At 48.4% G+C, this 12453-nt stretch overlaps 1 protein-coding gene across 2 annotated transcripts in view; it reads right to left on the bottom strand.

Annotated features, from left to right (window-relative positions):
- HECTD2 (HECT domain E3 ubiquitin protein ligase 2) overlaps positions 1–11808 on the bottom strand; it is a 145850-nt gene extending 134042 nt beyond the window's left edge. Inside the window, exon 1 of one of the 2 annotated variants that reach the window (XM_073585927.1) lies at positions 11478–11808. In XM_073585927.1, coding sequence (XP_073442028.1) covers positions 11478–11564 — 87 coding nt within the window. In that variant the 5' untranslated portion in view covers positions 11565–11808. Of the gene's footprint in view, positions 1–11182; positions 11255–11477 lie in introns of those variants that run through there. The other variant, XM_073585928.1, reaches the window with a different exon arrangement.
- Between the last annotated feature and the right edge of the window lie 645 nt (positions 11809–12453).

The raw sequence follows: 12453 nt of genomic DNA, 5'->3' as shown, positions 1-12453 counted from the left end.
AAATGCCTATGTATTTAATGGTATAATCTAATCTATTTTCTAATAAACTGTAATTAAAAATTCCATTTCCTTACCACACTATCTAAATGCTGTATTTGTTTGTTTTTTTTGTGTAAAACTTCCTTTTCGATGACGCTTCGTTTGAGATTTCAAGTGCATGCTGGGATACTGAAATGAAGCACCATCAGGGGGTAGAGGCTGCGGTCACTGCCACAACCTCTGCGCACTCTATAAAATGAATCATCAGTGACCTCTGTTTCAGGGGCTGAGCTAGTCCCTGCTCTACTGGGCATGTGTTGTTTTTATCAATTATGGATGCTGAGTTGTTTCTTGTCACTGTGCCATGTATACAATGACAGTGCACTCTCTTGAAGGCTCAGATCAGAAGTAACAAGCCGGTGGGAGAGCGCACTGTCAGTATACTTTGGAAGAGGATTACCAGATATGCAGAGACCAGTGCCACCTCTACCAAGTGATGTCACTTGTGGGGCGACGCTGGTCTCTGCAAGATGGGTATTCATCTTACAATGCACAATGACAGTACACTCTGTTGCCTGCTCGTTACTCATGATCTGAGCCGGCGAGAGAGCGTACTGTCATTGTGCACATTGCAAGGTCACTGATGACGCTTTGTTTCAGGGGGGGGATCAGAGGCCGAAATAAAGCCGTTAGTGTAGCTAGAAAAGGATAGGCCCTTTAATAAAAGATTCCCTAGGTAATGACACAAGCCTGTTGCCTCCTACCAGCAAATGTTTTGCAAAAAGTCTCATAGCTAAATTGTGGACTAGTAGATGTGTAAAGATTTGGAGCCAAAATTTTGAGAACTCGTCAATTCTAGCACAACACGAACACATCATGCATACAAGTGTATTACGGCTTTGTACAAACTGAGGTTTTTGGCACCGTAATATGGCTCCCATTAAGCTGTACGGGGCCCTACTGTTCCTCCGTATGTCTACAATATCCTTTACTTCGTGTGAATCTGACAGAAAAAATAAATAAATGCCAGTTATAAATGCTCTGTTGGACACTGTATCACAGCGCTATTCCAACAGTAGTAGAGTGCCACATGTGGCACCATATGGCGGTGCATGAAGGCAGACGGGCTACTTTCTACATACAGCTCTGCCATGTTCATTAGGGTCTGCTTTCTAACAACCTAATTTTATTGTCTATATATTCAAATTACGGTATACAAAAAATCTGCTTGTTTCCAGTCAAGTCGCTGAAGGAATGACACGAGCTCCGTCTTTATGGGTACGTCCGGTTGTAACGTTTCGTCTGGATAGTTTGCTTTTCCAGCATTGCAGTCCGACGTGCCCATGTTATGGTGACGAGCCAACACTATTAATCAAGTCCTGACTGCCAGAGAATGCCATCACTGCTGCTCATAGCAACTCGCCAGAAGGTTCCTGCTCCACACGGTGTTAAAGAAAACAAGGGCCACTTTTTACCTTCATCCCGTGTGTTAGCCACTGATAAAAGTATGAGAAAGTCTAGAGGATTGTAAAGGTCAATTAATGCAAAAATGGTCATCAAACCCTACATGTTGCCCATCTCAGGTTGGTACATGTGCAATGTGTGACGTAACAATGGTACAACCAGTGCAGCCGCACAGGGGCCCAAGAGGTAAGGGGGCCCTTTTACACTTTCAAAACAGGTCAAATTATGCTTTATTATGAGCTACTGGGCCGCAGGGGGCCATATAGTTTCTGATATTTTCTATATCACTGTTTTAAGACAATCATTTGGGACCTTCACTATCAACAAGTCTGTCCTAGTCTGATTGAAATGGCGCCTTCACATAGGAGCAGAACAGGGACTCTAGCGCCACCTGTCATGTCTGATAATGCTATTAACCTATAGGGTTGATATGCAGCTTAATAGCGTTAAGAAGGTGCCCGGCTGTTGTACTGAAAGTGCTGCACTTGGGAGAAAATTCACTTTTTTTTTCCCCGGAAGCCGCCAGCTTTCAGTCAAGCAGATGTGCCCAGAGCAATGGCAGTCACCACTTACAGCCCTGAGAGTGCCAGTGCGGAGCCGGCTGTCAGTCAGTGTCCAGGAGTGCTTACAGTCGGCCCTCTCAGAGCTGTGATCGTGACTGTAAGTGCTCCGGGCACGCCTGCATGACTGAAAGCCGGCAGCTCCCTAGAGAAATCAACATAATTTTCTCCCAGGTGCCGCAGTTTCAGTACAGCGCCCTATGCACAGTGTATACAGAAAGCTGCCAATGAGTGATACGGACGTGGTTATACAGAGCTCAGCATTCAAAGAACTGATAGATCTGGAGTAGAGAAAACAGAGATTTTATCAGAACTGCAGCAAGCAGCTCAGTAAGGGACACATCACTGGAATCGGGATATCTGTCCCTACTGCATCATACTGCGCTCAGATGGGACAGCAAAAACTTGTTGACAGATTCTCATTAACAATGAAACAACTATTTTCTGCAGTTCCTTTAAAAACAGACAAGATCTTCTTGTAGGAATCCCAGCCGCATAGTACAGATATCGGAGCAGTCTTATGACAAGCTTTGCACCGTATGTCAAAGTATTACTTTTTTTGTCCCTTGAAGGATTTTTTTGTTCGGTGTCTGGACAGGTGACAAGCAGCGACATAGCTGTGACTAGACATCCTAGTAACCTTGCCTCCTGCCGACATCTCAGCCTGTAACATATATGTGTTATAAGGGGCGCCAGCCTCCAATTCAGGCTGACCGACATTTGTTATATTAGCATAGCTGATGGCTTCCATCTGTGAATTTTCTATAGACAAAAGCCAAAAAAAAAAAAAAAACCTATTAACCAGAACCTTTGTGATCCAGTGATAGAGACTTGTATCCCATGTGCTAATAAGGGGGCGGTACGGCAAAAGGTATGGTCCGAGTCCAGATCGGTACTCTGGCAGCTGGACATCGACAAGGGTTCGGAGAATTTCTTTAGGTAGCACTCATGACACCGCACAGGCCCAGTAATCAAAAGTGGAGCCCAAAATTCCAGTATTTAAATGTCGGCTGAGGAAATTCACAGGATCATTGGTCTGCCTGCCCCAAAGCATTGGAGTGGACACCGGACCAAGGTCTCAAGTCTTTTTGCTCAGCTCTGCTACTATTGGTTAGTCAGAAAGAAGATGGCCCATACAGGATGCTTCAGCTGTATTTGGTCCGGCAATCCTCTGTGAGCTAGATACAGCAGCGACAGAAATCAGCTCCCCTGTCCAGAGTTAGGGTATGTGCACACGCTGCGGATCCGCCGCGGATTTGCAGCAGATTCTCCTGCGGTGTACAGTACCATTAAAATCAATGAAAAACACAAGACGCTGTGCACATGCTGCAGATTTTTCCGCGCGGATTTGCTGCTGTTTGAAATCCGTAGCATGTCAATTGTTTGTGCAGAATCCGCAGCGGATTCACACCTGCTCCATTGTAGAGGGGTGAAACCGAAGGGCTAGACTGCAGATAAACCACAGGTCAAACACCTGCGGATTTTGCCAGATCCACGCGGAAACATCTGCAGACCAATCCGCAGCGTGTGCACACACCCTTACAATGTCTCACAGGACGCACCTTTCTAGCAGCAGTCCGGGCTGTGCACATGCAATAGTCAATGGGCTTTACACAAAGTGCCAATGTTGTCCACAGGAACCAATAAGAGCTCAGCCGTCGAACAGAAAAAACGGTCTTGGACGCTCCTTAGCCATCTTTTTAAATCAAAACTGTCTATGTCTATGGAGTAGCCATGGTCACAAGTCTTTCTCCAGACACTGGGTAAAGAACATTACATGACAGTAAAACATTTCCGCCATATCATATGGAATTCTCCGACAAATGATTGCCTACAGAATATGGACAAAAGTAAGGTGGCACCTACAAGAGCTTTTCTGGTCTCCCATTCTACAACCTATGAACATTATTGCAGCTGGGAAGGCTTCTGCTTTCCTGGAAAGACTTCTTACCAAATTTGGGAGGTGTCTGTTAGAATTTTTGTCCATTCATCAAGATCATCATTTGGGAGGTCAAATACTGATGGTAGAGGAGAGGCCGGGCTCACATTCTCTGACCTAGTTCATCTCAAAGGTAACTGATGGGTTCAGGACGCTGTGCAGCCAGTTATGTACGTCCACACCAAACCCAACCCCAACAAACCAAGTCTATATGGACCTTATGCACTGGGCTACTTGCCACAATTCTGACTCCAGTCAGGGACTAGAGTACGATTTCTGGAGTAAGGAACAACACAGTTCATCACAAGTCAGACAAGTTGTGACATGAACATTTTAAAAAGTTGTAACATTTTTTTGCACAACTTTGAGTTGCATAAATGTGTTGTGACTTTTCAAAGCGATTTACGCAAGAATTCTGGCAAAACACTGATAGCACTGAACAGGACACAGCCTAGTAAGCGACATATCACTGAATCCAGTGTCTCAGCCCGATCTTGCTGCACTCAGATTACATCGCATAACCTACTGACAGATTCCCTTTAATATCATCTTTAGACATGGTTTTATCCATTCGATAGATTTTTTTTGTGTGCACGGAGCTTAAAGAGCTTGTTTTATATCCCAGACATTTCGTCATTGTGACTTACGACGCACTGCCACGTTCTCGGCATGTGTTCTCAATAACTAAGTGGCAGCTTGTTGTCTGGGAGGATGTTTTTTTAATAACTTGTTATTTTCATAGAATAGAAAAAAAGTAAAATCTTGTATAATAGAGACAGGAAGAGAGAAAAATAGGAAAGGAAAGCTGAAGTACCCAAAGGACGATACCCTAGGCGCCATTCAAATCTAGATGTGCCGCTGCTATCACACTGCAGCATAATGCAAGCAAACGGAGACACATTGCAACCCACAAGGTACCGTGACCCCCAAAAAGCAAGCTACAAAAAAATCCAACAGGTTCTGACTGTGACTCGCTTGTTATGGTCACCGTATGACCCCATTCACTTGCATTATGCCGTGATGCAGCAGCGGTATATAGCGATCTTCGGTCATGCAAACTGTGACGTAGCCAAAGAAGTCAGGTAGCCCGATCCTCGCAGGAAAGGTAATCATTTGCAGCTCAGCGAGAGTCCGACCACTGGGATCCAAACTGATGGCAAAATCGAGCACAGCCACCATTTCACTGCTGAGGCATTGCGGTTCACGTTCTCAAGATCGGCACGGATTCCCACAAATCTGCAACTTCTCATATACATTTAGATCAGTGATCATTTTTAAAGGGAACCTGTCAGCAGGTTTCTGCTATGTAATCTGAGAGCAGTATAATGTAGGGGCAGAGACCCTGATTCTAGGAAATGTGTCACTTGCTCAGCAGCTTGCTGCAGTTTCTTACAATCAGAGTCTTATCAGCAGGAGATTATTATTATTATTATGCATTTATATAGCGCCATTTATTCCATGGCGCTTTACATGTGAAAAGGGGAAATATAGACAAGTGTAATATAGACAAGAGTAATAAACAAGTGTAAGACAAGGGACACACAAGTACATAAGGAGAAGGGACCCTGCCCGCAAGGGCTCACAGTCTACAGGGATGGGTGAGGATACAGTAGGAGAGGGTAGAGCAGGTCGTGCGATGGTTCAGTAGACCGAGAATCATTGCAGGCTTGTCGGAACAGATGGGTCTTCAGGTTCTTCTTGAAGGTTTCCGTTGATGGTGAGAGTCTGATGTGTTGCGGTAGGGAGTTCCAGAGTATGGGGGAAGCACGGGAGAAGTCTTGTATGCGGTTGTGGGCAGAAGAGATAAGTGGGGAGTAGAGGAGATCTTGGGACGATCGAAGGTTGCGTGCGGGTAGGTACCTAGAGACCATGTCACAGATGTATGGAGGAGACAGGTTGTGGATGGCTTTGTATGTCATGGTTAGGGTTTTGAATTGGATCCTCTGGGCAATAGGAAGCCAGTGAAGGGCCTGGCATAGGGGGGAGGCTGGGGAATAGCGGGGAGACAGGTGGATTAGTCGGGCAGCAGAGTGTAGGATGGACTGGAGCGGTGCTAGAGTGCTAGAGGGGAGGCCAGAGAGTAGGAGGTTGCAGTAGTCGAGGCGGGAGATGATAAGAGGGTGCACTAGTGTTTTTGTGGTTTCGTGGTTGAGGAATGAGCGGATCGAGGAAATATTTTTGAGTTTGAGGCGGCAGGAGGAGGCGAGGGATTGGATATGTGGTTTGAAAGAGAGCGCAGAGTCGAGGATCACCCCAAGGCACCGGGCATGCGGGACTGGGGAAAGAGAGCAGCCGTTGACATTGATGGATAGGTCTGGTGGAGGGGTAGAGTGAGATGGGGGAAAGATGATGAATTCTGTTTTGTCCATGTTCAGTTTGAGGAAGCGAGCAGAAAAGGCGGCTGAGATAGCAGACATTGTGGGATGTCAGTCAGTAAGGAGACGAGGTCGGGTCCAGATAGGTAGATCTGCGTGTCATCGGCATAGAGGTGATACTGCAAACCGTGGGATTCTATGAGCTGTCCCAAGCCGAAGGTATAGATGGAGAATAGTAGGAGTCCTAGGACAGAGCCTTGGGGAACACCGACAGACAGGGAGCGAGGTGAGGAGGTGGTGTGTGAGAGGGAGACAGTGAATATACGGTCCGTTAGGTATGATGAGATCCAGGATAGGGCCAAGTCTGTGATGCCAAGAGATGAGAGAATCTGTAGCAGGAGGGAATGGTCCACGGTGTCGAAGGCAGAGGACAGGTCCAGGAGAAGGAGAACAGAGTAGTGTTGCTTGCTCTTGGCGGTTTGTAAGTCGTTAGTGACTTTAGTTAGGGCAGTTTCAGTTGAGTGAGTGATGCGGTCGGAAGCCAGATTGTAACCGGTCAAAGAGGGAACTGGAGGAGAGGTGGGAGGACCGTTCAAGATATACATGCTGTTCCAGTAGTTTTGAGGCGTAAGGGAGAAGAGATATCGGGCGATAGTTATGGGTCACCCTCCCAGGGCTGTGGGGTACTCGGTACCGGGCCGGTGTCAGGGGGATGTGTCATAGCAGCGATGACCCGGTCCGTGGCCCTGGGCGCCCAAATCAATGGTGGTTTACGAGATAGTTTATATGGATAGTTCGTGACGCCACCTGTGGTGTTCGGCAAATATGGTGTTAGGCCGACGCTGGGACAGATGGTGTGTGCAGCAGAAATGGTAAAGCTCCCCACAGGTGGAGCTGTAGTCCCAGGGCAGTGTAGATGTGGTGGGCACGGTGATGTAGCAGTGCCGACAGGGTAGGAAGCAGAAAAGACAGCGGGGTGCAATTTTCTGTACCTTTACTTGGTAACTGCAGTCCAGGGTCCTGATTACAGATGGTACAGATGATCATTAGAAGCCTCCCACTCTGTGTAACCCTGCCCCCCACCACTGATTAGCAGCTTTTTGACTATGTACACAGGCAGCTGTCAATCAGTGCTGTGGGCAGGGTTATACACAGCTCAGCATTAGAGTGCCGCTAGATCTGCAGCAGAGAAAACATGGATTGTTTCAAAATGACAGCAAGCAGCCCAGTAGGTGATAAATCGTGGGAATCAACATTGTGCTGCTGTCGGATTACATGGTGGACACATGCTGACGGATTCCCATTAATGTTGGGAATAATTCTTACATTGGAAGATAATAAAAGCCGTGCACTTGTATAAAATACATCGTAGCTTGCTGCAAGTAAAAATGCAATCCTCTTGCACATTCGGAGGCGGCGATCCCTAGCCCTGCTCACACTGCTATGTGTATGGATCAGCCTGGAGTCAGTGCCAATGCTGCGATTAGCCGACAGGACGGTATACATCCGATACGCTGTATTAAACCGTCAGCTCTAGCGCTACCAGATTTCACAACATCGGACAAATAAGCCATTTACAGTGGCTCCCATTCCCATATACACAGGCTATGAAGGGGAACGCTAACGCTCTCAAGATCTGCCAGCGGATTCTCAACATTATATGGAACGTCAGAAAGTGGCAGCAGCTTTCATTACTTATTAATCAAAGATTCAGCTCTGCAGCCTCTGTTTATGGTCTCAGCAAGCCAAACATAAGGAAAATAACCTCATATAATAATCAATACGACAGGAAAGACCATAATTAACCCATTATTAAGTGTCTTCATCTACCATAAGAACACGCGTCTCCACGGTAACAGACCACAAACAAACGGATTGTGCCTCTCGCAAACAGAGTGAGAAACAGAACAGATGAGAGGGAGGACAGACTACAAGGGGTTTATTTGTGGTCTGTAACCATGGAAACACATGTCTACATTAGGACTGAGACACAAACTATTTTCACTACAGCAGAAATCTGTGCTAGGTCAGAGCATGGGCCTTTTCTAAATTTGGAACATTTTTTTTTTTTTTTTTTTTAACCAACGCTATATTAACCTGAACGACTATTTCAAAAACATTTTTTCTGACTTGTTATACATATATAAAAAACAAAAAAAAACAGACCACAGAACATGTTGCATTTGGGAGAAACGCCAGGGATCCAACATCCGGCTGCAGCAGATGAGACGCTCCGAGGGTAGGGCCATATGTGGCAGATTCTGCAGCCGGCAAACGATGGTACAGATCAGAGAAATTGAAGAAACGTGATTCCCGTGCTGCGGAGAAAAACTTCAGCGCCTGCGGTGCAGACATGAAATCCGCTGAAAAAGTCACTGCAAAATTTTCTCTTTTTTTTTTGCAGATTTTAATGCAGGTTTGTTGCTGATCAGTTGCAAAAAAAAAAAAAAAGGAAGCAAAAAAAAAAAAAATTGTATACCGTATGTGAAGGATATTTTTGTACCATTTTAGGCTACTTTCACATTAGCGTTTTTTTAGCACTGCGCTTTGTGCGCAATAGAAATGCATGCAAAAAACGCTTCATGTGTTTTGCATGCGTTTTTTAGGCGCGTGCGTTTTAACCAGTTTCTAGCCATGTTAACTCTTCAAACACAGGCGTACCCAAGCGTTTTTTTGAAGCCGTTGGACGGACCCAAAAATGCAACAGGTTGCGTCGGGCGCGCCTAGGTGCACACTACAAAAAAAGCATGCGCACGAAAACGCATACGAACGCGTGCAAATGCTAGACCATGCGCCCGCCATGTTAAACATAGGGGCGCATGGAGGCTCACGATGCGCTGCGCTAATAAACGCTAATGTGAAACCAGCCTTAGATGCATTTTTTCCTTCAGGGGACATTTATATTTATTTTCATTTTTTTGTTTAAGTAAACACATTCTCTTCATAGAACGTTGTTATAGACTATGTGCACACAGTCTTTTTAATTGAATTTTTGGAGTGGAACTTCCTAAGTTTTTGGAGAGCATTTAGAGCGTTTACGCTCAGTTTCTGCTCCAAAATAGGGATGCACGTCCCCAGACACGGGCGTCACTAGAGAACAGCATGGGAAAATGGAAAAAAAAGTACTCATTTATTTATTAAATTATTTTGGTAAACATTAAACTACGCATACTATTTATTCCAAGCCAAATAAGGAAACACATACAAAACCTGGTGTGACGGAAACTCGGTAACAATTCTAGACAATTCTAGTATCTCGTAAGACATAACAGCAGGTGATATGTCAGTGTAAGACTGGAGTCAGGCTCCACGGAGGTAGTGTGTCAGTGTAAGACTGGAGTCAGGCTCCACGGAGGTAGTGTGTCAGTGTAAGACTGGAGTCAGGCTCCACGGAGGTAGTGTGTCAGTGTAAGACTGGAGTCAGGCTCCGCGGAGGTAGTGTGTCAGTGTAAGACTGGAGTCAGGCTCCGCGGAGGTAGTGTGTCAGTGTAAGACTGGAGTCAGGCTCCGCGGAGGTAGTGTGTCAGTGTAAGACTGGAGTCAGGCTCCACGGAGGTAGTGTGTCAGTGTAAGACTGGAGTCAGGCTCCACGGAGGTAGTGTGTCAGTGTAAGACTGGAGTCAGGCTCCACGGAGGTAGTGTGTCAGTGTAAGACTGGAGTCAGGCTCCACGGAGGTAGTGTGTCAGTGTAAGACTGGAGTCAGGCTCCACGGAGGTAGTGTGTCAGTGTAAGACTGGAGTCAGGCTCCACGGAGGTAGTGTGTCAGTGTAAGACTGGAGTCAGGCTCCACGGAGGTAGTGTGTCAGTGTAAGACTGGAGTCAGGCTCCACGGAGGTAGTGTGTCAGTGTAAGACTGGAGTCAGGCTCCACGGAGGTAATGTGTCAGTGACTGGAGTCAGGCTCCATGGAGGTAATGTGTCAGTGACTGGAGTCACGCTCCATGGAGGTGATGTGTCAGTGACTGGAGTCAGGCTCCATGGAGGTGAGGTGATGTGTCAGTGACTGGAGTCAGGCTCCACGGAGGTAGTGTGTCAGTGTAAGACTGGAGTCAGGCTCCACGGAGGTAGTGTGTCAGTGTAAGACTGGAGTCAGGCTCCACGGAGGTAGTGTGTCAGTGTAAGACTGGAGTCAGGCTCCACGGAGGTAGTGTGTCAGTGTAAGACTGGAGTCAGGCTCCACGGAGGTAGTGTGTCAGTGTAAGACTGGAGTCAGGCTCCACGGAGGTAGTGTGTCAGTGTAAGACTGGAGTCAGGCTCCACGGAGGTAGTGTGTCAGTGTAAGACTGGAGTCAGGCTCCACGGAGGTAGTGTGTCAGTGTAAGACTGGAGTCAGGCTCCACGGAGGTAGTGTGTCAGTGTAAGACTGGAGTCAGGCTCCACGGAGGTAGTGTGTCAGTGTAAGACTGGAGTCAGGCTCCACGGAGGTAGTGTGTCAGTGTAAGACTGGAGTCAGGCTCCACGGAGGTAGTGTGTCAGTGTAAGACTGGAGTCAGGCTCCACGGAGGTAGTGTGTCAGTGTAAGACTGGAGTCAGGCTCCACGGAGGTAATGTGTCAGTGACTGGAGTCAGGCTCCATGGAGGTGATGTGTCAGTGACTGGAGTCACGCTCCATGGAGGTGATGTGTCAGTGACTGGAGTCAGGCTCCATGGAGGTGAGGTGATGTGTCAGTGACTGGAGTCAGGCTCCATGGAGGTAATGTGTCATTGACTGGAGTCAGGCTCCATGGAGGTGATGTGTCAGTGACTGGAGTCAGGCTCCATGGCTGACAGCAGAGAGCAGTAGACTGCCAGGGCTCTACACACAGAGCTGCAGTATTCTCCTCCCTCGGTGTAATCCTGGACCGCTGCTGACACCCTCCTCAGCAGTTGCAGCGCGCCGTGTTGTCAGACCCCAGCTTTCCCAGGGGCGGACCGATGATAGTTACCCCAGCAGCGCCGTGTTGTCAGACCCCAGCTTTCCCAGGGGCGGACCGATGATAGTTACCCCAGCAGCGCCGTGTTGTCAGACCCCAGCTTTCCCAGGGGCGGACCGATGATAGTTACCCCAGCAGCGCCGTGTTGTCAGACCCCAGCTTTCCCAGGGGCGGACCGATGATAGTTACCCCAGCAGCGCCGTGTTGTCAGACCCCAGCTTTCCCAGGGGCGGACCGATGATAGTTACCCCAGCAGCGCCGTGTTGTCAGACCCCAGCTTTCCCAGGGGCGGACCGATGATAGTTACCCCAGCAGTGGCCGCGCCGGCCGCACACAGGATGGGGGGCAGCTTGTCCCTGGGCTGCTCCTCTTCCGTCCGGCTCTGCAGAGACATCCTCACCGCCGCCCGCGGGTCTCATGCACAGGAGCGGACTCTCCAGCAGCCCGTCCCGGCGGCCGCTACTGCAGGACACATGTCAGCACGGGCTAGCAGCAGCAGGTGGCCGGCGGCTCCCCCGCGGGGCACATCCAGCGCGCTCGCCCTCTCGCACGGAGTTGCCCATGAGAGGAACTCTGCCCTCACTACACTGGATGCCGAGCGCAGCCAGCCAGAGCCCCCCGGTGACGTCATGGCCGCTGGGTGCGTCACGTGGGCGCAGGGGCGGAGTCACCGCTGCATATGTTTAGGTGACGGTCTGGTTACAGCGGGCGGCACTACAAAGCCCAGCATGTCATGTCACAGAGAAGCCGCGTGGGTGACGGTGCTGTTTCTTATTCGTCAGTTTATTATTGGGCAATTTTTTCTTTTCTGTTTTTTTTCTTTTATAGGTTTAACAAAATATTCATGCCAACAATAACAAGCAATGCAGCGAGGCGCCCTGAGGATGTGAGCGCACCCATAAAACTGGCGTCAGAGTGGGCACCGACGGGCGTTACTGGAAGGGTTAAACGGCTCTGGGCCACTGACGTCACAGTGAGTGCGCAGAGAGGCCCCGGGTCCCTCCAGCCGGGCCCGAATGGGTGCTGGGCATCAGAGTGGGCACACAGCCGGTGCTCACAGATCTGTATAGGGAGCTGAGGTGAGTACTCACACTGTGACGTCAGTGGCCCCAAATCATTCAACCCCTTAAAAGCATCAGTTACTTCATATCTGTGAGCACCGGCTGTGTGCCCACTGTGATGCCCAGCACCCATTCGGGCCCGGCTGGAGGGTCCTGGGGCCTCACTCTCTGCGCACTCACACTGTGACATCAGTGGCCCACAGTCATGTAACGCCCTTTGGT

The sequence above is a fragment of the Dendrobates tinctorius genome, unplaced genomic scaffold (genome assembly GCF_039654945.1).
Source record: "Dendrobates tinctorius isolate UK_male_01 unplaced genomic scaffold, ASM3965494v1 ptg000089l, whole genome shotgun sequence".
NCBI lineage: Eukaryota > Metazoa > Chordata > Amphibia > Anura > Dendrobatidae > Dendrobates > Dendrobates tinctorius.
This window is presented reverse-complemented; position numbering and strand designations above follow the sequence as displayed.